General features: G+C 42.0%; 1 protein-coding gene across 3 annotated transcripts in view; it reads left to right on the top strand.

Moving 5' to 3' along the window:
* The window catches only part of CCNY (cyclin Y), a 231,046-nt gene that overhangs the window by 186,151 nt on the left and 19,584 nt on the right, over positions 1 to 25,311 (top strand). For all 3 annotated transcript variants that reach the window (XM_004091187.3, XM_030798703.1, XM_030798702.1), the window contains exons 5-7: positions 857 to 892; positions 3,606 to 3,663; positions 3,757 to 3,876. In XM_004091187.3, the coding sequence (XP_004091235.2) occupies positions 857 to 892; positions 3,606 to 3,663; positions 3,757 to 3,876 (214 nt within the window). The remainder of the gene's footprint in view (positions 1 to 856; positions 893 to 3,605; positions 3,664 to 3,756; positions 3,877 to 25,311) is intronic.

Here is a 25,311-nt window from a genome sequence, read left to right as displayed (position 1 = left end):
CATTAGTAGGGGAATAGTTAATTATTCGACAACCATATGAAGGAATATAATCAGCCATTTAAAATCATGTTTTTAATGATAAAAAAATGTTAACATGAAAAAAGTTAAAAGTAGGATGCAAACCTGTCCCCTTACACACATAATTTATAGAAAGCTAATAGTTTTATTTGGGCAGAATATTTTTCTTACATTTTCTAAATATGTTCTCCAAAATTTCTACAATGAATATATTTTCTAGTCAGAAAAAAATTGTTTTAAAAAAGAAAAAGTTCAGGGAAAGGGAATGTAATTGTTCATTAAATTCAGACCTTTTAAAATGTAAAATAAAATTTTAAGATAGTGCTACAAATAAAAGTTACAGTACCATTTCAGCAAGTGAATGAATAACTTGAGCGGATTGCCAAGAGGTTATTAAGGGAAAAATAGCAAACTTCTTGGACGATATTCACATTTTTCTGGTAGTTATAAAGAAACCATGAATTTTTTAAACTAGTAGGTTATGAGTTGGAGATTTCTAAAGGTGTTTATACCACCTATTTTTTACATAGTGCTTTTTTTTTTTCACAAGTGAGGAAAGCTGAAAATTTCTGAATAGAAAGAGCAGTTTGTTTCTAAATATCACTTGAAGTTCTTTTGTTTCTAGAAGAGATGTAATAATTCCTGGGAATGAGTGCCAGATTGATTTACTCAGAAGAGGACATTTTCCTGATCAGTATTGTGAATGAGATGGGACTGTTCAGAAAGATTGTTAGGCTTTTACTTCTGTTTAAATATTTATGTTCAGACTGTGGCCAGGTAATGTGTAAGGTCTTGAATATGCTCATGGACACTGAACCTCTGCATTTTATTTTTACAGTGTTGCTCTTGCAATATATTATCACATCAAAAACAGGTATGTGGATAGTTGTGTGCTAAAAACATCATACTTTATCTTCTGTTATGTTGTTCCTATTTTTTCATATTCTAGTTGCCTAAACCTTTGAATTATACATTCTTAACTCATATTTTCATAGAATTTCTAAAGGTAGTATAATTTACTAAAACTTCCCAGGTAAGTGCTGAACTGCTTTCGAATCAGTGGAAACCGAATGAGCGTGGTTGGCTTTGTGAAGCACCTACTCTGACTGCTCTGGTCAGTTCTTTAAATGCTTTAATAACTCCTTAAAGTGATACTGGTATCTTCATTTTACAGATAAAGAAATTGAGGCACAGAGAGATTAATTTGACTAAGATGATACAACTAGTAAATTGGGGAATTGGGAAATGAATGCAATCTGCCACTCAGACCATTAATCATATTGCTCTCCTAGATTAATGGTGGTAAATTGCACCAAAAGTAAGTGAGTGGAAGTAGAGAAAGTCCAACTGAAAAATTGAGCATTTGTAAACAAGCAAGATTGAGGTACAGATTGCCACCTGCATGTCTCTAGGTATGAGGAGGGATGCCTGTCTGCATGCCTTCTCCTCGCTGTCATACTAGGCTGGCCTTTGGTGCTGGTGATAGACCTGTTAGCTTGATAAAGGTGGTGTGGTGCTGTTCAGCTAGGACACACAGCTTTTAGAGGAAGTAAGGAAATAGTCTACTTCTCAGAGGATTTTCCAGAATCCCCTTTCCTGAGTCTTCTTAGCTTGAACTCTTAATTCTCATTTATATTTTTAGACTCTGTTCTCATTTTAAAAATTACTTCAGGCGAATGTTTCTCTAGGGTGCTGGATGCTTTCAGGGGCTCTCATTCTTCAGGAAAATTGAATGGAGCTCAACTGCTGAGGAATGGGGTCCTGGGCCAGGTTCTGTCTCTCGTGTAGCATCTTGAATGCCTCATAGAGATTCAAGATTTGGTTTATTTGAAAACTCAGTAAATGAGGTGAGGGAATCTGTTGATTCTTTGTAGCCCAGGTCGGTATCAGAGTGTAACCACGTGCACCCAGAAGCTGCTTTTTGCTCGCAGACTCCCTGCTGGGTTGAACCTTTCTTTCGCTTGGGTTGATCTGTGTCTCTGCTGCCTGTGTTCATGCAGGCAAATGTAAATGAGCACAGGTGTGAATGCCCAGAGCTTTAAAAATAATTGCTGTGGCCGAGTGCAGTGGCTTACGCCTGTAATCCCAACACTTTGGGAGGCTGAGGCAGGCAGTCTGAAGATCGAGACCATCCTGGCCAACATGCTGAAACTCCGTCTCTACTAAAAATACAAAAATCAGCTGGGCGTGGTGGCGTGCGCTTGTAATCCCAACTACAAGGGATATTGAGGCAGCCTCTACAAGGAGGCTGAGGCAGGAGAATCGCTTGAACCCGGGAGGTGGAGGTTGTAGTGAGCCGAGATTGCACCAGTGCATTCCAGCCTGGTGACAGAGCAAGACTCTGTCTCAAAAAATAATAATAATAATTGCTGTTATGCAGATGTAGGAATGAAAATTGAGCTGTTTTGTTAAGCTCTTTCTCTTTTATTTTTACACAGATGATAAATTCTAAAGCAGAAATTGTAATGTTTGTCATGATAAGTGTGTGTTAGGGACAGGTCTGTAGAAGCCTGACACTGAAGCACAGACTATGGAAATTACATGCAGCTAGCCAAAAGCTGTCGTTTCCAAGTTTGGTTGTTTAAAGAAAATTTTTTAGGCAAAACTTAAATTTCATATAACAGATGAAAGTAGAGCTGTCACTGGTGAGGTACAGACGGTCCCCACAGAGCCCAGCGGCCCACGGCACTGTGTTCACAGTGAAAGCTACCTCTTTAAGTGGTTCTGTGCACATACCAGCCTGGTAAGAGCTAACTATTCACGTATAGGTTATTGACTAAAGACTTTTTATCTGTCACCTCTTGTTTTTCAGTATAAAATTGTGAAACTTAATGAAGTAGTGACGTTGCATGTTGTGAATAATCAGACTGATCTCTAGGATACATTGATATTCATTCTTACCCTGGCACGTCTTTCCTATCACTCACAGTATGGTGATGGCTTAAGCAGATCCATCAGCCTTTGCTTGGAAATAAGATGTCAGATTTAAGTCATTTGCCTAGATTCGATTCATGTGAAAACTCAGAAAATTAAAATTAAATTTTTACTTAATTTAGCTAAGTGTGGTTTATAACCTTTATTTCCTTGGGCTATTTTAATCATAAGTGATTAAGTATTGCACCCAAGAAAAATCATTATTCATGAATAACCATTTAGCACTGACTTGTGTTTCTTGAAATAGTCGAATTAGCTGGGTGCAGTGGCTCACACCTGTAATCACAGAACTTTGGGAGGACAAAGCAGGTGGATCTCCTGAGGTCAGGAGTTCGAGACCAGCCTGGCCAATGTGGTGAAACCTTGTCTCTACTGAAAATACAAAAAAAAAAAAATTAGCTGGGCGTGGTGGCATGTGCCTGTAATCCCAGCTACTTGGAAGGCTGAAGCAGGAGAATCACTTGAACCCAGGAGGGGGAGATTGCAGTGAGCTGAGATGGCACCACTGCACTCCAGCCTGGGCAACAGAGTGAGACTCCGTATCCCAAAAAAAAAAAAAAAAAAAGAGTCATTGAATTAAAATGTATTTTTGTTTTATTTGAATGACATTCTTGCAGAAAGTAAGTTTCATTTTCTATTATTTTCCCTACCAGGGACCCAGATGGAAGGATGTTGTTAGATATTTTTGATGAAAATCTTCACCCTCTTTCGGTAATCTCCTCCATGTATTTCATGAGATGATTTAATTATTTCTCTTTTGCTCCAATCGGGAGATCAGTCATCTGAAAATATTTTCTTCCCCAGAAATCCGAAGTGCCACCAGATTATGACAAACACAACCCAGAGCAGAAGCAGATTTACCGGTTCGTTCGGACGCTGTTCAGTGCTGCTCAGCTGACAGCTGAATGTGCCATCGTCACCCTGGTGAGTGCCCTCAGGATGGCCACACCCATCCTCAGCCGAGGTGGTCCAGGGCCTGTTCCTGTTACTCAGCAGAGTGGGGTTTGAGCAGGGAATCCTCACCAGGTTACCCTGTGGACACCGTGGCATAAGCTTCAGTGTTGTCATTCTCCTGGGAGAATAGAGGATAGATATCCTGGAAGAGAGTGTGAAGATTGTTCTGTAGCCCCCACCTAAAGTCATTTGTGAAATCGCGTTCAAATCCAATAAATGCTGAAATTAAAAATGCAGGTAAGTAAAACAGTAGGGCTAAGGGAGTGGTCAGATGGCCAAGGTACTCCCTATAAATGTCCCTGGTGTTGATTCCCTACAAAGATTGTAATAATATTAGTAAGATATGATGAATACATTCATCTTATATGAACACTTGTCTACGAAGGAGTGTGTATATTCCTAGCTTCTGTTTTGTGACTTTTGAGTAAATGTGTCTGCAGGATATTCAGAGACAGTATGGAGGTAATGTATATTTTAAGACTCAAGAAAAAATAAAAATTTGTTTTTACGTCTGGGCTCCATGACTCACGTCAGTAATTTCAGCACTTTGGGAGGCCAAGGTGAGAGGGTCACTTGAGCCCAGGAGTTTGAGACCAGTCTGGACAACATAGTGAAAGTCTGACTCTACAAAATTTAAAAGTCAGCTGCGCATGGTGGCACGTGCCTGTGGTCCCAGCTACTTGGGAGGCTGAGGTGAAAGGATCACTTACGCCCAGGAGGTCAGGCTGCAGTGAGCTGTGATCATGCCACTGCACTCCAGCCTGAGGGGCAGAGCGAGACCCTGTCTCAAAAGAAGAAGTATTCTTACTTGGATTCTTAAAATGTTATGCACTATTTAGGTCAAATCTCACTTGGGAAATAGATTTAACAATGGAACCCTTTTTGTCACTGACCTTTTTACATTGTGTGTAACTTAGATGAGAAATTAGCTTTGCCTGTGCATGAGCTATCCTGGAGATCAGAATACCATTTCCTGTAGTTTCTGAGAAGAGACAATTGTCTAGTAGAAGCTTTACAGGTGACCGAAGGACTCTTTTGTGTCTCTGCCACATGAAGAGCTGTGTGCTCTGAGGCTAACTGAACAGAAACCCTGTTGGCTTGTTGCTCATTCATTCATCTGTTCATCCGTTTGTTCATTCCTTCTCATTGAACTCGCAGCCTGAAGGATAATAGAACAGACAATCAAGTAATCATTAGATGATTAGGAATGATTGCAGGTTCCTATGTCATAATTGAGAAATGTATGTATTACCCAGCTTTGTTCCTCAAAGGGATTTTAAGTTCTAACCAAAACACACAACAGGGCAACAGGGTTGAGATTTTTATGTAGGGAAATTGAGTGAAGGGAAAAGAAAAGAAAAGCAGATGAAACCATAGATGAAATTAGTACTGGAATACGTGCTATGAGGAAGGATTTATTTTGAAGTTGCTGTAGATGGAAAGTGGTGGGGATTTTTTCTACCTTTAATTCCTAAGAAAAATATGGCCTGGCTGTGAATGATAGTGTCTTCCTGGTCGGGGTTATTATTTAGCTTGAAGGATGTTCAGGGCCAGCATTTAAACCCCACAGCTCACCCAGTGTCTGCCTTGAGAGAATATCTAACAGGCATCCCTTTCTGCCCTCTGCATCACTCACCAAAGGTGACAGGGCTGATGAGTTCATTTCTTTGGAGTAGTGTAGGACTGGCACTTTTCTTATGAATAATTGTAACTATTGAAATCTTCATTTGTCCTATGAAATAGACTGGTTTTGACCAGTGGCTCTGGGGCCTTAATGTGCAGATCGGCTTTCTTGCTTCGTATGGGATGTGGCAGGACAGTACTAATACCTTTCCCCACCCTAGCTTCATCACCTCTCCGTTTAAGGCCGCACACCCTCTAACCCAGTCTCCTCTTTCAGTTTTGGAGAGGGGAGATTTTGACTGGCCCTAGTTCCTTTGGGGTCAGATGTTCATCTGTAGAAATCTGCAAACCAGGATACCAGTTTGCATGGGAGTCTTGTTGGTTGCAGCTGGAGAGGAGCAGCCTTAGAGGCCTTCGTGGTAGGTGCAGCCCTGCAGCCCATCCTCTGGTTACTGCTGTCTGCTGAGGCTTATCAGCCCAGCTGCATGCTTATGGGCAGAGGGCATAGAGATGTTTGCCTTGAGCAAGACTCTTGTAGGATTGTTCTTCCCTCCTCGTGTTCCCTAGAGTTAGAAACAGTCATTCAGGACAAGTCTGGCCTGGAGTTGACAGAGATGCATTCATTAAGCCCTTATTTTCACTGGGCATGTGTTTGGCATCTTGGCATGCTGCTCAGGAGGCGATGGGAGAAGAAGAGCAGTTAGCCCTGGCCCTGCTTCCCACATGGAGTAGGACTGCAGCCTGCTGTGGACAGATAGCCTGCAAGCCCTTCAAACACCCTAACCTACTTCACCCAAAGCAAATATTTCACAGCTTAATTTCCTTTTAAAAGAGTAACAATAACTTAGGATCACTAAGTGTATTTTTTAGCCTCGTAGAATATGCTGAAAGCTCTCCTATGGATACTGCCACATGAGGAAATTTGAAAGAGAGTGAGGTAATTGATTTGCACCTTGTTGAGTTATGTAGAGGCCTTTGTGGTGTTCCCACAGCAGCTGGGGGAAGCCAGGCCTGCAGTGAAGTGGGCAAAAAGGCCTTGGCATCCAGCTGCCCCTCCATGAGGCCCTGCCCTTCCCTCAGGAGTCACCCAAGCTGACTGATCCTGAGAACCATGCATGGCACTCACTTTAGTCCTATGTGGTACTTCGACAACATGAAAAGCTCACCGGCTGTCTGAACTGGGATCTTCTGTTGGAAGGATGAGAAAGCCAGAGGCCAAGGCAGAAGGAGATATATCGGAAGGTCCAGGCAGGTCCCGCATATCCCTTGTCCTGTAGGTCTGGAAGGACATCAGGCTGTAGAATGAGGCCCACTGCAGGTTTCTCTTCCTTTGGGCTGCTTCTCTCACCTTTGCGCACTGCTGTGTCTCTGGGGCCTTAATGTGCAGGTCGGCTTTCTTGCTTCGGATGGGATATGGCAGGACAGTATTAATAGCTTTCCCCACCCTAGCTTCATCACCTCTCCGTTTAAGGCCGCACACCCTCTAACCCAGTCTCCTCTTTCAGTTTTGGAGAGGGGAGATTTTGACTGGCCCCAGTTCCTTTAGGGTCAGATGTTCATCTGTAGAAAAATCAGTCATGACCCAGAGCTGAAGGAGCTTGGTCCTGCTCTTTTTTTCTCACTTTGCACGCTCCTCTGTTCAGAATCTGTAGTGGTTCCCATCTTCCTCAAAGGAAAACACAAAGCCCTTATGTGACTGACGGGGCCTAGCAAGATTAAGCCTCTCTTTCATCTCTGCCCAGCTGCCTCCACTGTCCTCAGTGTCATGCTGCAGCTGCTCTGTTCCCTGGATGTACCGGACACACACCTGCCTCGGGACTTCCTCCATGCCTTGGCACCCAGCCCCCTCTGTCCCAGGTGTGTTTGAGATGTGTCCTGCCCTCCTCCTCCCCATCTTTGCTCAAAGGGCACATCAGGGGGCTGTTGCCTGGCCACTGTATCTGAAGTTGCAGCCTCCCTCCTGCACTGCACTCCCTGCTGATTACTTCCTGCTTTTTCTCCACATGCTTATCACCTGTCAGCATGCTTTAGGTTGAAGTAATTAATTTTATTGTTTTGTCAGTAAGCCCCATGAGTAAGAAATGTCTTGTCTTTTTGTCCATTTGGTTTACTACAATATGACCAACATCTGGAACGCAGCCCAGCTCATAATAAATGCTCAGTAAGTATTTGTTGAACATGTAGTGAGCACAGTAATAACTGCCTACTGGCTGAAGTACATGGTGGTGATGTGCCTGAAACATAAGGAGCATTATTCATGATCTTCCCCTGCCCCAGAAGTTTTAGAACATTTGACACATTTCATTTCATTGCTTAACCTTTTTTTTTTTTTTTTTTTTTTTTTTTTTTTTTTTTTTTTTTGAGATGGAGTCTCACTTTGTTGCTCAGGCTGGAGTACAGTGGCACAATCTCAGCTCACTACACCCTCCACCTCCCAGGTTCAAACGATTCTCCTGCCTCAGCATTCTGAGTAGCTGGGATTACAGGCTTGCACCACCATGCCCTGCTAATTTTTTTGGATTTTTAGTAGAGAAGGGGGTTTCACCATGTTGGCCAGGCTGGTCACTCCTGACCTCAAGTGATCTGCCCACCTCAGCCTCCTAAAGTTCTGGGATTACAGGCATGTGCCACCACACCCAGCCCTGCTTAAGCTTTCTGAAGGGACAGAAGCAAACTCATCAACTTCAGGGACATCACTCAGCTGAACCTTGATGGAGCATTCCGTGTGAGGTTAGTTCTGTCTGCAGAGCCACAGCGATGGGAGAGGGAGAGAGAGAGGAAGTTGGTGATTGATGGAGGGATTTAGGCATAAGGGAAGGGGAACCAAGAAGAGATCGAGGTGGCAAAGTGACAGCTGACCAGACAGGAGGGGGTGTGGTCTGTTTCTTTATTTCCTATTTTTTAATAGCTTTATTGAGACATATTTTATATATCATACAATTCAGCCATTTAAAGTGAGCATTTCAGTGGGTTTTAGTACATTGTACAACCATCACTACAACCTAATTTCAGAATATTCCCTTCACTGCATAGAGAAACCCCTTACCCTTTGGCATTCACTCCGCATTCTTAGCCTCCACCCAGGCCCAGGAAACCACTAATCAAATTTCTATCTCATTTGCCTATTCTGAACATTTCATATCAATAGTATCTCATATGATAGTTCATGACTGGCTTCTTTTACTTAGCATATGTTTTCGGGTTTCATCCACATTGTAGCATGTATAGTATGTCCTTTTTTATTGCAAATAATGTTCCATTGAATGGAGATACATACATATATATATATATATATGCTGCAGCCCTAATCCCTGTTGGAGTGAACAAAGGACGAACGCAAGAATAAAGACAAAAGAATGTATTTGGAAGAAGGGGTCAGCGGGCTCCTTGCTTTTAGTGAACAAGGGCCCAGAGCTTCTATAGCCCTTCGTATTTATTGAGTAAAGGAGATACGGAGAAGGGGGTGGTTGTCAGTCAGCTGCTTGACTTAGTGCAGGCCTGCGCAGCTGCATTCTCTGAACAGTAGTCTCTAGATGTTCCAGTAGATAACCTCAAGGAGCACGGCACCAGGGAGTGATTACACTCAGCAAACCTTCTGGTGGCAGGTGCAGTTGTGAGTTTGCCCACATCCTGCATTCATGATAAACCGTCTGCTGTTTGATCTTATAGCCTCCAGTGGAATGCTGAGTTGGTCACAACCCACAGGCTTTTAGCTCTCTCTCTCTCTATGTGTATGTGTATGTGTATGTGTATGTGTATATGTATATGTATATGTATATGTATATGTATATGTATATGTATATGTATATATATGAGAGACAGAGTGAATGTTGGCCCTCCTCGTACAAGGGTTTTGCACCTGAAGATTCAGCCAACTGCAAATTGAAAATGTGGTTAGGCCTGTGATGGTTGCATCTGTGCTGAACATGTACGGAATTTTCTTCTTGTCATTATTCCCTAAACAAAACAGTATAACCACAATTTACTTAGCATTTACATTGTATTAGGTATTATAACTCATGTAGAGATGATTTAAATATACAAGATGATGTGCATAAGTTATATGAAAATGGCTCTGCCATTTTATATCAGGGACTTGAGCATCCTCAGGTTTTAGTATCCACAGGGGGCCCTGGAACCAACGTTGCACAGATGCTGAGGGTCGCTGTACTTCATTTTGTTTACTCATTCATCAGTTGGTGGACATTTAACTTGTTTCTACTTTCTGGTTATTATGAATACTGCTGCTATGAACATAAGTTTGTGATAAGATTTGTATAAGTTTGTGATGTAGTTTGGCTGTGTCCCCACCCAAATCTCATCTTGAATTGTATGTCCCATAACTCCCATTATTGTGGGAGGGACCTGGTGGGAGATAACTGAAACATGGCAGCAGTTTCCCCCATACTGTTCTTGTGGTTGTGAATAAGTGTTATGAGATCTGATGGGTTTATCAGGGGTTCCCATTTTTGCATCCTTCTTATTTTCTCTTGCTGGCACCATGTAAGAAGTCCCTTTTGCCCTCCGCCATGATTCTGAGGCCTCCCCAGCCATGCGGAATTGCAAGTCCAATTAAACCTCTTTTTTTTTTTTCCCAGTCTCGGATATGTCTTTATCATCAGTGTGAAAATGGACTCATACAGTAAATTGGTAGCAGTAGAGTGGGGCGCTGCTGAAAAGATACCCAAAAATATGGAAGTGACTTTAGAACTGGGTAACAGGCAGAGATTGGAACAGTTTGAAAGGCTCAGAAGAACACAGGAAAATGTGGGAAAATTTGGAACTTCCTAGAGACTTGTTGAATGGCTTTGCCCAAAGTGGTGATAGCAATATGGACAATAAGGTTCAGGCTGAGGTGGCCTTAGATGGAGATGAGGAACTTGTTGGGAACTGGAGCAAAGGTGACTCTTGTTATGTTTTAGCAAAGAAATTGGTGGCATTTTGTCCCTGCAGTAGAGATTTGTGGAACTTTGAACTTGAGAGAGATGATTTAGGGTATCTGGTGGAAGAAATTTCCAAGCAGCAAAGCATTCAAGAGGTGACTTGGGTGCTGTTAAAGGCATTCAGTTTTATAAGGGAAGCAGAGCATGAAAGTTCACAAAATTTGCAGCCTGACAGTCTGATAGAAAAGAAACACCATTTTCTGAGGAGAAATTCATGCGGGCTGCAGAAATTTGCAGGAGAGAATGTTAATCCCCAAGACAATGGGGAAAATGTCTCCAGGGCATGTCAGAGGTCTTCAGGGCAACCCCTCCCATTACAGGCCTGGAGGTCTAGGAGAAAAGCGATTTGTAGCCTGGGCCCAGGGTTCCTGTGCTATGTGCAGCCTAGGGACTTGGTGCCCTGCATCCCAGCCACTCCAGTCATAACTAAAAGGGGCCAAGGCACAGCTTGGGCTGTTGCTTCAGAGGGTAGAAGCCCCAAGCCTTGGCACTTTCTGTGTGGCATTGAGTCTGTGGGTGTCCAGAAGTCAAGAATTGAGGTTTGCCTAGATTTCAGAAGATGTATGGAAATGCCTGGATGCCCAGGCAAAAGTTTGCTTCAGGGGCAGGGCCCTCATGGAGAACCTCTGCTAGGACCGTGTGGAAGGGAAATGTGAGGTCAGAGCCCCCACACAGAGTCCCTGCTGGGGCACTGCCTAGTGGAGCTGTGAGAAGAGGGCCACCATCCTCCAGACCCCAGAATGGTAGATCCACCAGCAGCTTGCACTGTGCACCTGGAAAAATTGCAGACACTCAATGCCAGCCTGTGAAAGCAGCCAGGAGGGGGACTATTCCTTGCAAAACCACAGGGGTGGAGCTGCCCAAGACTATCAGAAGCCACCTTTTGGATCAGCATGACCTGGAGTCAAAGGAGATCATTTTAGATCTTTAAAATTTGACTACCCCGCTGGATTTCGGGCTTGCCTGGGCCCTGTAACTTCTTTGTTTTGGCCAATTTTTTCCCTTTGGAATGGCTGTATTTACCCATTACCTGTACCCCCATTGTATCTAGGAAGTAACTAGCTTGCTTTTGATTTTTCAGGCTCATAGGTGGAAGGAACTTGCCTTGTCTCGGATGAGACTTTGGACTGTGGATTTTTGAGTTAATGCTGAAATGAGGGACTGTTAGGAAGGCATGATTGGTTTTGAAATGTGAGGACATGAGATTTGGGAGGGCCTGGGGTGGAATGATACGGTTTGGCTGTGTCCCCACCAAGATCTCATTTTGAATTGTATCTCCCATAAATCCCATTGTTGTGGGGGATAATTGAATCATGGCACTGATTTCCCCCATACTGTTCTCGTGGTAGTGAATAAGTCTTATGAGATCTGATGGTTTTATAAAAGGAAACTTCTTTCCCTTGGCTCTCATTCTCTCTCTGCCTGCTGCCATCCGTGTAAGACATGACCTGCTCCTCCTTGCCTTCTGCCATGATTGTGAGGCTTCCCCAGCCATGTGGAACTGTAAGTTCAATTAAACCTTCTTTCTTTCGTAGATTGCCCAGTCTCAGGTATGTCTTTATCAGCAGCATGAAAATGGACTGATACAGTTTATATGTGGGCACATGTCTTCATTTCTTTTGGTATATATCTAGAAGTGGAATTGCTGGGTCATATGGTAACTCTGTTTTGAGTAACAGCAGATTGACTGTTTTTCAAAGTGACTGCACAATTTCAGATTTCCTTTGGCAACATAATGAGATTTTCAGTTTCTCCACATCGCATCCTTATCAATGCTTGTTAGTGTCTCTTTTTCATGTTAGCCATTCTAGTGGGTTTGAAGGGTTAGGTCATTGGTTTTATTTGCATTTCCCTGAGGATTAATGACGGTTGAGCATCTTTTCATGTGTTTATTGACCACTTGTATGTTTTCTTTGGAGAAGTATCTATTTACATTCTTTGCCCATTTTAAGAACGGGTTGTCTTTTGGTTGTTGCATTACAGGAGTTCTTTATATGTTCTGGATACAAGTCCTTTGTCAGGTATATGATTCACACACATTTTCTCATCTGTTTTGTCATTTCTTTTTTGTAATGGTATCAGTTTGCAACTTAGGTTTTTATTTTCACGAAGCCCAGTGTATTTCTTTTGTCACTTGTGCTTATCTAAGAATCATTGCATAACCCATGGTCATGATGATTTACCCCTATATCTTCCTTTAGGAGTTTTATAAATGTAGTTCTTACATTTAGGTCTATCATTCATTTTGAGCTAATTTTTGTGAGTTAGGGGTCCACATTCATTCCTGTGCATTTGGATATCCAGTTGTCCCAGTGCTTTTATCCTTTCCCCATTGAACTGTCTCGTCACCCTTGTCAAAAATCACTTGACCATAAACATGAAGGTTTATTTCTGGGTTTTCAGTTTTGTTCCATTGATCTATATGTGTATCCTTATATCAGTACTACACTGTCTTGATTACCATAGATTTGAAGTTGAAATCAGAAAGTATGAGTCTCCAGCTTTTTCTCTCTCAATGTTGTTTTGGCCATGCCATCCATGATCCTTGCATTTCCCTATGAACATTAGAATTAGCTTGTCAATTTCTGTCAGCACCTACCACCTCAAAAATTTTGGGATTTTAGTAGGAATTGCATTGAATATGTAGATCAGTTTGGGAAGTATTGCAGTCTTAGCAATATTAAGCATTCAAATCTCTTCTAACATGGAATATCTTTCTATTTATTTAGATTTTCTTTCATTTTGTCAATGTTTTTCTATAGTTTTCAATATACAAATCTTATACTTCTTTTGTTAAATTTATTCCTAGGGGCCGGGTGCGGTGTCTCACACCTGTAATCCCAGCAGTTTAGGAGGCTGAGGAGGGTGGGTCACGAGGTCAAGAGATCGAGACCATCCTGGCCAATATGGTGAAACCCCGTCTGTACTAAAAACACAAAAATTAGCTGGGTGTGGTGACATGCACCTGTAGTCCCAGCTACTTGGGAGGCTGAGGCAGGAGAATCGCTTGGGAGGCGGAGGTTGCAGTGAGCCAAGATTGCGTCACTGCACTCCAGCCTGGTGACAGAGTGAGACTCCGTCTCAAAAAAGAAAAGAAAATTTATTCCTAAGTATTTAACTCTTTTTCATGCCGTTATAAATTGAATTGTTTTCTTAATTTCATTTTTGGTGGTTTATTGCTAGACTATAGAAATACAATTTATTTTTGTAGATTGATCTTGTACCCTGCCACATTGCTGAATTCATTTATTCTAATAATTTTTTTAGTAGGTTCTTTAGAATGTTACATGGGAAGATCACCTGCAAATAGAGATAGTTTTACTTCTTCCTTTTCATTACGGATGCCTTTTATTTAGTTTTCTTGCCTAGTTGCCATAGTTATTACCTCTAGTAAAGTGTTGAATAGAAGTATCATGAGTGCACATCCTTGTCTTGTTATTGGTATTAGGTGTGAAGCTTTCCATTCTTTTCCATTAAATGTGCTGTGTGCTGTGAGTTTTTTGTAGATGTCCTTTATCAGATTGAGGAAGTTTCCTTTTATTCTTAATTTGTGTAGTGTTTTTATTTTGAAAGGGAATTAGATTCTGTTAAATGCTTTTCTGCATCTATTGTGATTGATCATGTAGTTTTTGTCTTTTGTTCTATTAATATGTTAAATCAACCCCGCATTCCTGGGATAACTCCCAGTTGGTCACGGTGTATAATTCTTTTTATATGTCGCTGGACTCAGTTTGCTAGTCTTTTGTTGATAATTACATCCATATTTGTAAGGAATTTGGTCTTATGATAGCTTTGGTTTTGGTATCAGGGTAATAGTAGCCTCATAGAACAAATTGAGAAATATTCCTTCTACTTCTTTTTTTTTTTTTTTTTTTGAAGAGTTTGTGAAAGGTTGGTATTCTCATTTAAATGTTTGGTAGAATTTATCACTGAAGCCATGTTGGTCAGGGTTTTTCTCTGTTGGAAGTTTCTACTTTACTAATCAGTCTCTGCTTTTTTCTTATAGGTCTATTCAGGTTATCTCTTCTTGAGTCAGTTGCAGTAGTTTGTGTTTTTCTAGGAATTTGTCCATTTCATCAGCATTATCCAATTTGTTGTCATGCAGTTGTTCCAAGTATTCCTTTATGATTCTTTTTATTTCTGTAAAGTCTATAATGTCCTCTGTTTTGTTTCTGATTTTACTCATTTGAGCCATCTCTCTTTTTCTTGGTTGGTCTACCTTCAGGTTTTTGAATTTTGTTGTTTTTTCCAAGGAATCAACTTTCAGTTTCATAGATTTTTCTCTTGTTTTAGTATTTCTATTTCATTTCTTTCCACTTTAGTCTTGATTACTTCCTTCCTTCTACTTACCTTAGTTTCAGTTTGCTCTTCTAGTTGCTTAATGTGGAAGGTTAGGTTATTGATTTGAGATTTTTTTTTAATACAGGCATCTACAGTTATGAATTTCTAAGCTTTAGTTGCATTGCATAAGTTTTGCTGGGTTATACTTTCATTTCCATAGATGTATTTTTTAAATAAACTTTTGTTTTAAATTACTTTTAGATTTACATAAAAATTGTGAAGAAAGCAGAGTTCCTATAAATCCCACATCCAGTTTATTTTTAACATCTATAATATTATAAAATTATATGATATAATGTACATAATTTAGTATCTTAGTGTGATCTATTTGTTACACTTAATGAACTGATGCTGTTATATTATTATTCTAACTATTAGTTTTGAGACGGATCTCATTCTGTTGCCCTGGCTAAAGTGCATTGGCACCATTCATGGCTCTCTGCAGCCTCAAACTCCTGTGCTCAAGTGATCCTGTCCCTGCGGCCTCCTGAGTAGCTGGAACTACAGCTGTGCACCTTCATACTTGCTTAATTTTTAAAAATATTTTGTAGATACTGGGTCTTGCTGTGTTGCCCAGGCCAGCTTTGAACACCTGTCCTCAAGTGACTCTTCCTCCTTGGCCTCCTGGAGTGCTAGAATTACAGGTGTGAACCACCATACCTGCCCATATATTATTATTAACTGAAGTTCATTTTTACTCCAGTTTACTTAGTTTTTACCCAGCATCCCTTTTCTTCTTTAGGATCCCATCCAGGACAGCATCTTGTATCTAGTTGTCATTACCCAGCATCCCTTTTCTTCTTTAGGATCCCATCCAGGACACCGTATTGTATTTAGTTGTTGTTACCCAGCATCCCTTTTCTTCTTTAGGATCCCATCCAGGACACCATATTGTATCTAGTTGCCATGTCTCCCTAGTCTCCTCTTGGCTGTGATAGTTTCTCAGGCTTTCCTTGTTTTTGACGATCTTGACAGTTTTGAGGAGTGCTGGTTAGTTTTTTTGTAGAATGTCCCTAACTTGGGATTTGTCTGATGTTTTTGTCATGATTAGACTGGGATTATATGTTTTTTTGGAGGAAAATAACAAAGGTAAAGCACCATTCTTATCACATCACATCAAAGGTACATTTGATCAACATGACTCATGACTATTGATGATAACCTTGATCCCTGGCTGAGGTTGTGTTTGTCAGGTTTCTCTGCTTTGTAGTCACTCTTTTTCTCCACTTTCTGTACTGTGTATCCTTGGAATGAGGTCACTCTGTGCAGCCCACACTTATGCAGGCAGTTGTGTTCCACCTGCCTACGTGATGCATTCTGAGAAGAGTGCTTGTTATATCAGCCTGTCAGGACCACTGGTTATGCCAAGTGGGGTTGGGTCTCAGCCTGGGGAAGGCCTTGGCAGGGCCCAGCCATTGCTGCACAGCTGTCCGATGCCTGCCATTCAACCCCTGAACTGCAGCCTCCAAATCCCTTCTCAGAGTCTGGTGCTCTGATGGTGAAGTGACTGTGGAATCAATTGAGTCTGACCCTGAAAGACTTCCTTTATGGGTCACTTTTAATAGATTCTGAGGAATTCAAAAGCTGTTATTCAGGTGGCATCTATTCAGTGATGAGTCCAGACATATTCAGTTGTTCCTCCAATTGCTAGCAAATAATAAGTGGTGGTCAAGTCACTAGTTATCTAAACTTAGTGAGAGGGAGTCTAAGAGTTGCCATGCTTATGCAAATTCAGTAAAGTTAAAGGCAAGTGCAATACAAATTATGTTCATCTTAGCGCACACCACTGCCCAAGATTTCATAAACAGATACCTCAACTTGTTAGATCTACTCTTTTCCATCTGTTTCATTTTTTAAAAAATTTCAGTAAAGAATGCTGTTCATAATCTTGTATATTTGTTTAAAACCCCACTAATTGGGTGCAGCCTGCCATTTGTAATACTCTGTGTGTTGGGAGTCCCCGAGACCACCTCAGGTTTGATTATTCACTAAAAGGACTCACAGGACCCAGCATATAGTTCTACAGCTATGACATACTACAATCTCAGGGTACAATGCAAAATCAGCAAAAAGGGAAGGGCCCATGGGGTGAAGTCTGAAGGAAAAAGAGTCCTCTCCCAGTGGAGTCATACAGGACACAGTTGATCCCCCGGCAATGAGTTGTAACAATACGGCCATGTGCCACATAATGGTGTTTCAGTCAACGACGGACCACATATATGACATTTGTCCAGAAGATTATAGTGGAGCTCAGAAATTCCTGTCGCTTAGTGACGTCGTAACATCCTAGTGTATCCTAGGTTTCAGGTGTTTGTGGTGATGCTGATATAAGCAAACCTGTGCTGTCAGACATGTAAAAGTCTAGTATGTGCATGGTACATATAATACTTGATAATAAACGACCCTGTTACTGTTTTATGTGTTTACTATACTATACTTTTTATTCTTTAGAAGGTACTCCTTCTACTTACTTAAAAAAAAAAAAAGAAGTTAACTGTGAAACAGCCTTAGGCAGGTCCTTCAGGAGGTGTTCTGGAAGCAGGCAAGAGACCACTGCTTTGTGTGTATTATTGCCTCTGGAGACCTGGCAGTGGGGCAAGAAGTGGAGGTGGAAAACAGCGATATTGATCATCCTCAGTCTGTGTAGGTCTAGGCTAATGTGTGTTGATGTCTTAGTTTTTAACAAAAAAGTTTAGAAATTAAAAACTAACTTAAATATAAAATAGCTTGTAGAATAAGGATATAAAGAGAGAAAATATTTTTGTACAGCTATATAATGTATGTTTTTATCTAAGTGTTACTACAAAAGAGTCCAAAGTTTAAAAAATTTTTAAAGTTACAGTAAGCTAAGGTTAATTTATTATTACAGAAAATCTTTTTCATAAATTTAATAGAGCCTAAATGTACAGCATTTATCAAGTCCACAGTAGTGTAGAGTAATGCCCTACGATTCACATTCACTCACCAGTCACTCATCCAGAGCAACTTCCAGTCCTGCAAGCTCCATTTACTGTAAGTGCCCTGTACAGGTGGACCATTTTTATCTTCAATACTATATTTTTATGGTACTTTTTCTTTGTTTAGATATATTTAGATACACAAATACTCATCATTGTGTTCCAATTACCAACAGTATTCAGTACAGTCACATGCTGTACAGGTTTGCAGCCTTGGAGCAATAGGTCATACCACACAGCCTAGGTTTGTAGTAGGCCGTAACACCTGCTTTTGTGTAAGTGCACTCTATGGTATTCCCACAAGGATCGAATTGCCTAATGAAGCATTTTTCAGAATGTACCCATTGTTAAATGACGTATGACTATACTTCTAAGATGTTGTCCACCAGCAAAGCCCATTAGAGACAGCACCCAAGGTTTGGCAGTCTCAGGCTTGTTGTGTTCACTCTTTGCTGCACACTGTGCTGTTTTGTTCTTTCTTTTCTGCGTATATACATTTTTAGGTAGATGATCAGGATCATTTCCTGGGCTGCAAAGGCCTCCTTTTAGAGGGCAGAGGGGGTTGTTACTGATGGCAAATGCTAAGCAAGCTTGTGTTCATGTGTGCATGCATGTACACTCAGTAACATTTGAAAATCACAACATGACTAATCCTTGCCATGTAGAAATGAGGGGCTGGGGCCTTCCAGTGTTCAAAGAAACCCAGACTTATGTTTGAATGTTCCCTGTTGTTAGCTGGGATTTTTAAAAGAATCTCCAAGCCAAACGAAATCTGTCTGTGAGCTACTCCCAGCCTGTGGATCGCCAGCCTTGCTTCAGGTGGGAGGGAGCCATCAAGGTCTTTAGACAGATATTTTGTTAATTCCCTGGGGCTGCCAGAACATTGTACTGCACACTGGGTGTCTTCAACACCAGAACTTCATTGTCTCCCAGTCCTGGAGGCCAGAAATCTGAAATTAAGGCACTGGCCGGGTTAGTTCCAAGGGCTGTGGGGGAAGGTTCTGTTCCAGGCCTCTCTCTGACATACTACAATGTGTGGGTGCCCAGCCTCATGCTCACGCAACGTTCTCCTGTGTGCATGTCTGTCTCCAAGTTTCCCCTTAATGTAAGGGCCCCAATCATATTGTATTAGGTCCTGCCCTAATGACCTCATTTTAACTCCACTACCTCTGTAAAGGCCTTGTCTCCAAATAAGGCCTTATTCTGAGGCACTTGGGGTTAGGACTTCAACAACGCATTTTGGAAGAGGGGACACACTATAACACATATCCACAGGATACCAACAGAATCATGTAAGATTTGTATTAAGATCTCTCCAGGGGTACCAGCAAGGAGGTTATTGCTGTAGTTTAGGGTAAAGATTATACTTTATATTAATTTATTAACTTATATTCATAATATAAATGTATATTCCAGGCTATTGGAAAATCTTCCAGCATCAGGTACAAAAAGAATCCAAATGTGAAACTGGCAGAAATTTTATAAACAGAAAATAATAATTACTCCTTTAAAATAATTTTTGTTGGCCACAAAAGTGGTAATTTATGGAGCATTGCTGAATACAGGGAGTTTAGGTAGTTACCCCCATTCCCCCAAAATAGTATGTTTATGAGATGGCACTCTGGAATTAGGGTATAATTAAGAATGGAATGAAGCTACCAACTCACTTCACAGTCTTCACTGGTATGATTTCAACCTCAGCCGTGTTGGAACATGCTCTAATCATCCAAACCAAACAGCTGAAAGATGGCAGGATTAAAGTCCAGAAGGAAATTATATCTGGTACAGATTCAGACAATTAACTGGCCTAGTATTACTCTTTAAAATCGGATTGGAATAATTTCAGCATCATTGGGATCTCATTTGCATATATCCTCAATTCCGCAAGTTTTGTTTGATGCCCTCCAAATGCCTCTGAACAGCTTTGTGATGTGCAGTCAGCTGATGCCTCTTTGCAGCTCCATAGTTGCTCATTAACCTGTGGTTTCAAGAGAGACTTCTTAGGATAGTCATTCTCATGAATTAAATCTGAAAACTTAATTAAGAGTGACCTGTTAGCAATGGTCGTGGGATATTGTTTAGAAAAATCAACCGTGTATTATTTTACTTGGCAGAGAGTTAAAATATCCAAGTGGAAGTTTACTAAAGAAGTTGCAGCTGACCCTTGACTATAGTTTTATTGGCAAGTTTTGCTAAATTACATATTTTTAAGTCGAGCTTACCATGAATGCCTTATCTCCCCAATGTAGCAACTGCTTTCCCTCTGTTACAGGATGCATTGTGTTGTCTGATTGCTTCAGTTAGCCGTAATGGAATATCACACCTGGTTCATGACTGTTTGTTTTTTTCCCAAACATTAAGTATTCTCTTAAATATTACTAGTAGAGTTATTAATATTCATCAACTAAGGTAAGTTACAAAGTCAGAAGAAAATGTAGTCAGCTTTTTGTACTGAGCCAGTGGGCACTGACCTCTGTGAAGAGCTTGGGAGGTTCGAGCGCCTCATGTCTGTAAAGGAGTGGAATCTCCGGGATCTGGGTGAAGATTGAGTCACAGTCTTCTTTTTCTGCTGCTTTAACGATCTGGAGGTTTGCTTAGGTCCAGTCCCCGTTTTCTGCTCTCAGCACAGTGGTATTACACATTTTCTGGTTGTCTGTTTGTTGGAGAGCGAGAGGAGTTTGTCATCAGCCTTTGTAAAATATGCAGCCTGGGGCCTTAAGGTCAGTGCCAGCTCGAATTCCACGGAGCCTCACCTAGATCTTTATCTGAAGAGTTATGATGTTCACACAGAGAACAATTATGATCTAAAACATTAGCTTATTCTTTCTGTTCAAACTTAATATAATAAATGCCGTTAAAAATGAAAATCTCCAAAAATTGATAAGGTTATTCAGCTCTCTTGAGTGACTTTCTTTTTTCCACCAACAGTTGTCACACTCAAATGCTATTGTTGAGTGAAGGACACTTGCAAACCCCTACAAAGGCCTTTCCAGTGCAGTTACAATGCCGTGTGCTTCATGACTTCCTGGGCCTTATTTGAAGATCTCTTTGGCTTCCCGTGTGCCTATAGCTGCCTCCTCTGAACTTTGTTGTTCACCACTGCTCCTGTCTCACAAGCCAAGGACTCAGTTTTCGTTAATTCACTACGCCTTGTTGATGCGGTTCTCTTTCCTGAATGCCATTATTTGTGGTCGTTTTACTAGTGAATCACTCGTATGTAGTCCCGCCGACTTCCGTTGGGCTGGAAATCTGCCCTTCCATAGCTCTTTCAGGAGCCTGCCGGAGCCCTGTGTGGATGCGGCCCCTTGTCGTCCCTGCAGGACCCCATGTGTCCATGAAGCATTCAGGGAGCACGCTCTGCCGGCCCCTGGGCTAGATGCCGCGCATACTGGGGATGAGATGAGGGTTTATCCAGGCTTCCTATCCAGGGAAGAGGCCCTTACACTACGCTGAGATAAATGCAGCACTGGGAGCAAGCAGAGGGTCACCCAACTAATTTGGGAAGGTCAAGGTGGACTTTGCCTATAATGGTTTTCCATTTTATTATCAGTATACTTAGAACCTCTTACTACAGCTTATTGGCTATTTGCGTCTGGGATTTGAAACATGTTATTCCACTTGACCCATGAACAACTCCAGGGTTAGAGGCATGGAACCCTGCACAGTTGAAAATCCACATGTAACTTTTGACCCCTTGAAACTTAATAGCCTACTGTTGACTGAAAGCCTTACCTGCAACATAAACATTTGGTTATTATTTATTTTGCATGTTATATGTATGCTATACTGTATTCTTACAATGAAGTAAGCCAGAGAAAAGAAATGTTAAGAAAATAAGGACAAATATATATACATATATATAAATATATATAAATAAATATATATATGTATATATATATTTTATGAGATGGAGTCTCACTGTGTCACCCTGGCTGGAGTGCAGTTTCGCAATCTTGGCTCACTGCAGCCTCTGCCTCCCGGGTTCAAGCAGTTCTCCTGCCTCAGCCTCCCAAGTAGCTGGGACCACAGGCGTGCACACCATGCCTAGCTAATTTTTGTATTTTTAGTAGAGACGGGGTTTCACCATGTTGGCCAGGATGGTCTCGATCTCCTGACCTCATTATCTGCCCACCTTGGCCTCCTGATGTGCTGGGATTACAGGCTTGAGCCGCCGCACCTGGCCAAGAAAATATATTTCCCATTCATTAAGTGGAAGTGGATCATCATAAAGGTTGTCATCCTGGTCATTTTCGCGTTGAGTAGGCTGAGGAGGAGAGGAGGGGTTGATCTTGCTGCCTCTGGGGCTGTGGAGGCGAAAGAGGTGGAGAAGGTGGAAGGGAGGCAGGAGAGGCAGGTGCATTCAGTGTAACTGTTACCGAAAAAATCTGCGTATTAGTGGATCCACACAGCTTGAACCTGTGTTGTTCAGGGGTCAACCGTACTTTCATTTTAGGATTTTTTTTTTTTTTTTTTTTTTTTTTTTTTTTTTGAGACGGAGTCTCGCTCTGTCGCCCAGGCTGGAGTGCAGTGGCGCAATCTCGGCTCACTGCAAGCTCCGCCTCTCGGGTTCACGCCATTCTCCTGCCTCAGCCTCTCCGAGTAGCTGGGACTACAGGCGTCCGCCACCACGCCCGGCTAATTTTTTGTATTTTTCGTAGAGACAGGGTTTCACCGTGGTCTCGAGCTCCTGACCTCGTGATCCGCCCGCCTCGGCCTCCCAAAGTGCTGGGATTACAAGCGTGAGCCACCGCGCCCGGCCAGGATTTTTACTTTGTCTTCAGTACAGTGCCCTGATCCATTCTAAGGAACATCTGATAAGTAAGCCTTAAAAATCCAAGTTTTTAAGATTTAAAAAACTGCTGTTTCATTAGTAAAGCACTGAACACAGAAAAGTAATCTGAACACAGAACAATAATCTTTTTAAGCAAGAAACCATTAGTCATGGATGTTTTCATTCAGCAAACAGTTGGGTGCCAACTCCTTCCCCCTCCCACCCCTCATCATGCCAAACCCCTTCTCTCGAAGAGGCAGAGAAGAGTCTGACCTGCCCCTCCCCACCCCACCAGTTTCTCAGGGGCTTCACAGCTGCACCTGGCAAAATAAGCCACAAGGAAGCTTCTGGTTGCTTTGGGGAGCATTAGACCCTCTCACTCTGTCTGTGGTTTAGGGATGAGGGGTGGGGGACTCTGCAGAGTCGCTGGTCAAGCCGTGTGACCCTATGCTGTATGCGACCCTGTGCTGCTCATGGTTCGTGACCCTACACTGCTCATGACCCTGCACTGCTCATGGCCCATGACCCTACACTGCTCGTGACCCTGCACTGCTCATGGCCCATGACCCTACACTGCTCATGACTCTGCACTGCTCATGGCTCATGACCCTACACTGCTCGTGGCCTTGCGCTGCTCATGGCCCATGACCCTACACTGTTCGTGACCCTGCGCTGCTCATGGCCCATGACCCTACGGTGCTCGTGATCCTCTGCTGCTCATGGCCCATGACCCTGCACTGCTCGTGACCCTGCACTGCTCATGGCCCATGACCCTACGGTGCTTGTGACCCTGCGCTGCTCATGGCTCATGACCCTACACTGCTCGTGACCCTGCGCTGCTCATGGTTTGTGACCCTGTGCTGCTCATGGCTTATGACCCTACACTGCTCATGACCCTGTGCTGCTCGCTGATGGTCTTTTTATCCTTAATTTGCCCAGAGTTTTGCTTCCATTAAGGATTGTTCCTCCGTCCCCCTCTTCCGCCCTGTCTTCCCTCCCCACTCCTTTTGTCCCTCTACCCTTACTCCCTAGCCCTTCTCTCCCTGGCTTCCTCCTTGCTGAATCCCCCATGACTGCTGCTTCTCCTCCTCCTCCACCTGCACAGTCACTGCCTCTAGAGTCCTTACTCCTCCAATTTAATGTTTTATTGTGCAAGAGGCCACTTCAGTTTCCTTCTCAAATGCCCCGTATGATGTTGTAAGCCTAGTTTAGGCACTTGCAAACAGCTTTGCCTTAGAAGTTCTTTTCCAAACTATTACAAGACTCAAACGAGCACCACATACCGGGTTTTACTCCCCACTCTTCTTTGTTACCCCTTCATCCTGTCTCCAGGCCTTAAAATGGAAGGGGCCCTCCAGTCTCAGGCCCAGCCCCTCCCTTTCTTAGTTCTGAAGCCTCCCCCGGGTCCTTTGTCCCTGGCTTTGCTCTGTCTGCCTATCACAGACTCTCAAACTGGCACCCCAGTGCTGTTTTCTTGGAGCTTCAGACCTGCATGTTCAGTACTTATGTGGCATCCACTGGGACATTTCAAGACAGAAAATGTCCAGAGTCAGGCCTGCGATCTTTTACCAACCTCTTCCTCCCCAGTGCACCCTGTCCCAGAGAACAGCACCTACCTAGCTGTGCAAGCCGGGAGCTGGGGTTCTTCCAGAGCAGCCCACCTTCTATGATTGTTGGTCATAATGAATGCTGGCCCCTTCACAGGCCTTGTGCATTCGCATCCCATAAGAGACCTCTCCCAATCAGTGTTAATTACCCTTTTTCTCAAGAACTTCCTAAAGTTCAGCCGCCTCCTCAAAGACATCCTAATGAAGTAACAGGTGTGAATTCTTCCTTTTTTTAAAAAACAAAACAAACCTTTCCCATTCCATTTGGGACTGTTGGTATCATTTAACTGAAAATAATCTGTATTTTATTTATGTGTAAACATTTTCCTTTCCACATGTGCCTTTTTGCGTTTTGTAATATTTAAGACTTTATGGACATTATATACTATGAATAATTATAACATTAATGGGTTTTATCTGCAAGTTCTTAAAAAAAGCATGGATGATGTCTGTTTAATTTTGTTTTTTTTTTCTGTTACATTTTCACTTTGCAAATGCATTTGATAAAAACTGTAGTAGTAATTTCATAGTTCAGAGAAGTGTAAGACGTACTATCAATAATAAACAGAGTTTCACTATGGGAAACTAAAAAAGACATTCTTACCTCGTGGCCCAGCTTAATGGGCTTTGTAGATATTTCTGATGTCTGTCTTCAACCTAAACTCTGTCAGTTTAGAAATCCTGTATTACTTGATTTTATTTTCCAATCATTTTAATGATTTAAAAATAGGTATATAAAATCATAATCACAGTGATATACGACTTCACACCCATTAGGATGACTATTACCAAAACAAAACAGAAAATAAGAAGCATTAGGGAGGATGTGGAGAAATTGGAATCCTTGTGCATTGCCGAAATGTGAAATGGTGCATACTGTGGAAAGTGATATGGCAGCTCCTCAAAAATTGAACATAGGATTACCCTATGATCCAGCAATTCCACCTCTGGGTGTGTACCCAAAGGAATTAAAAGCACGGATTCAAACAGATATTTGTACACCAGTGTTCATAGCTACATTGTTCACAATAGCCACACGGAGGAACAGCTCAAATGTTCATTGACAGATGAATGGATAAACACGATGGGGTATATGCATACAGTTGAATATTATTCAGCCTTAAAAAGGAAGTTCTGACCCATGCCACAACATGGGTGAACCT

This window comes from Nomascus leucogenys, chromosome 18 (assembly GCF_006542625.1).
Source record: "Nomascus leucogenys isolate Asia chromosome 18, Asia_NLE_v1, whole genome shotgun sequence".
NCBI classification, from domain to species: domain Eukaryota; kingdom Metazoa; phylum Chordata; class Mammalia; order Primates; family Hylobatidae; genus Nomascus; species Nomascus leucogenys.
Note: the sequence above shows the minus strand (reverse complement) of the source record. Positions and strands in the feature narration are given on the sequence as shown.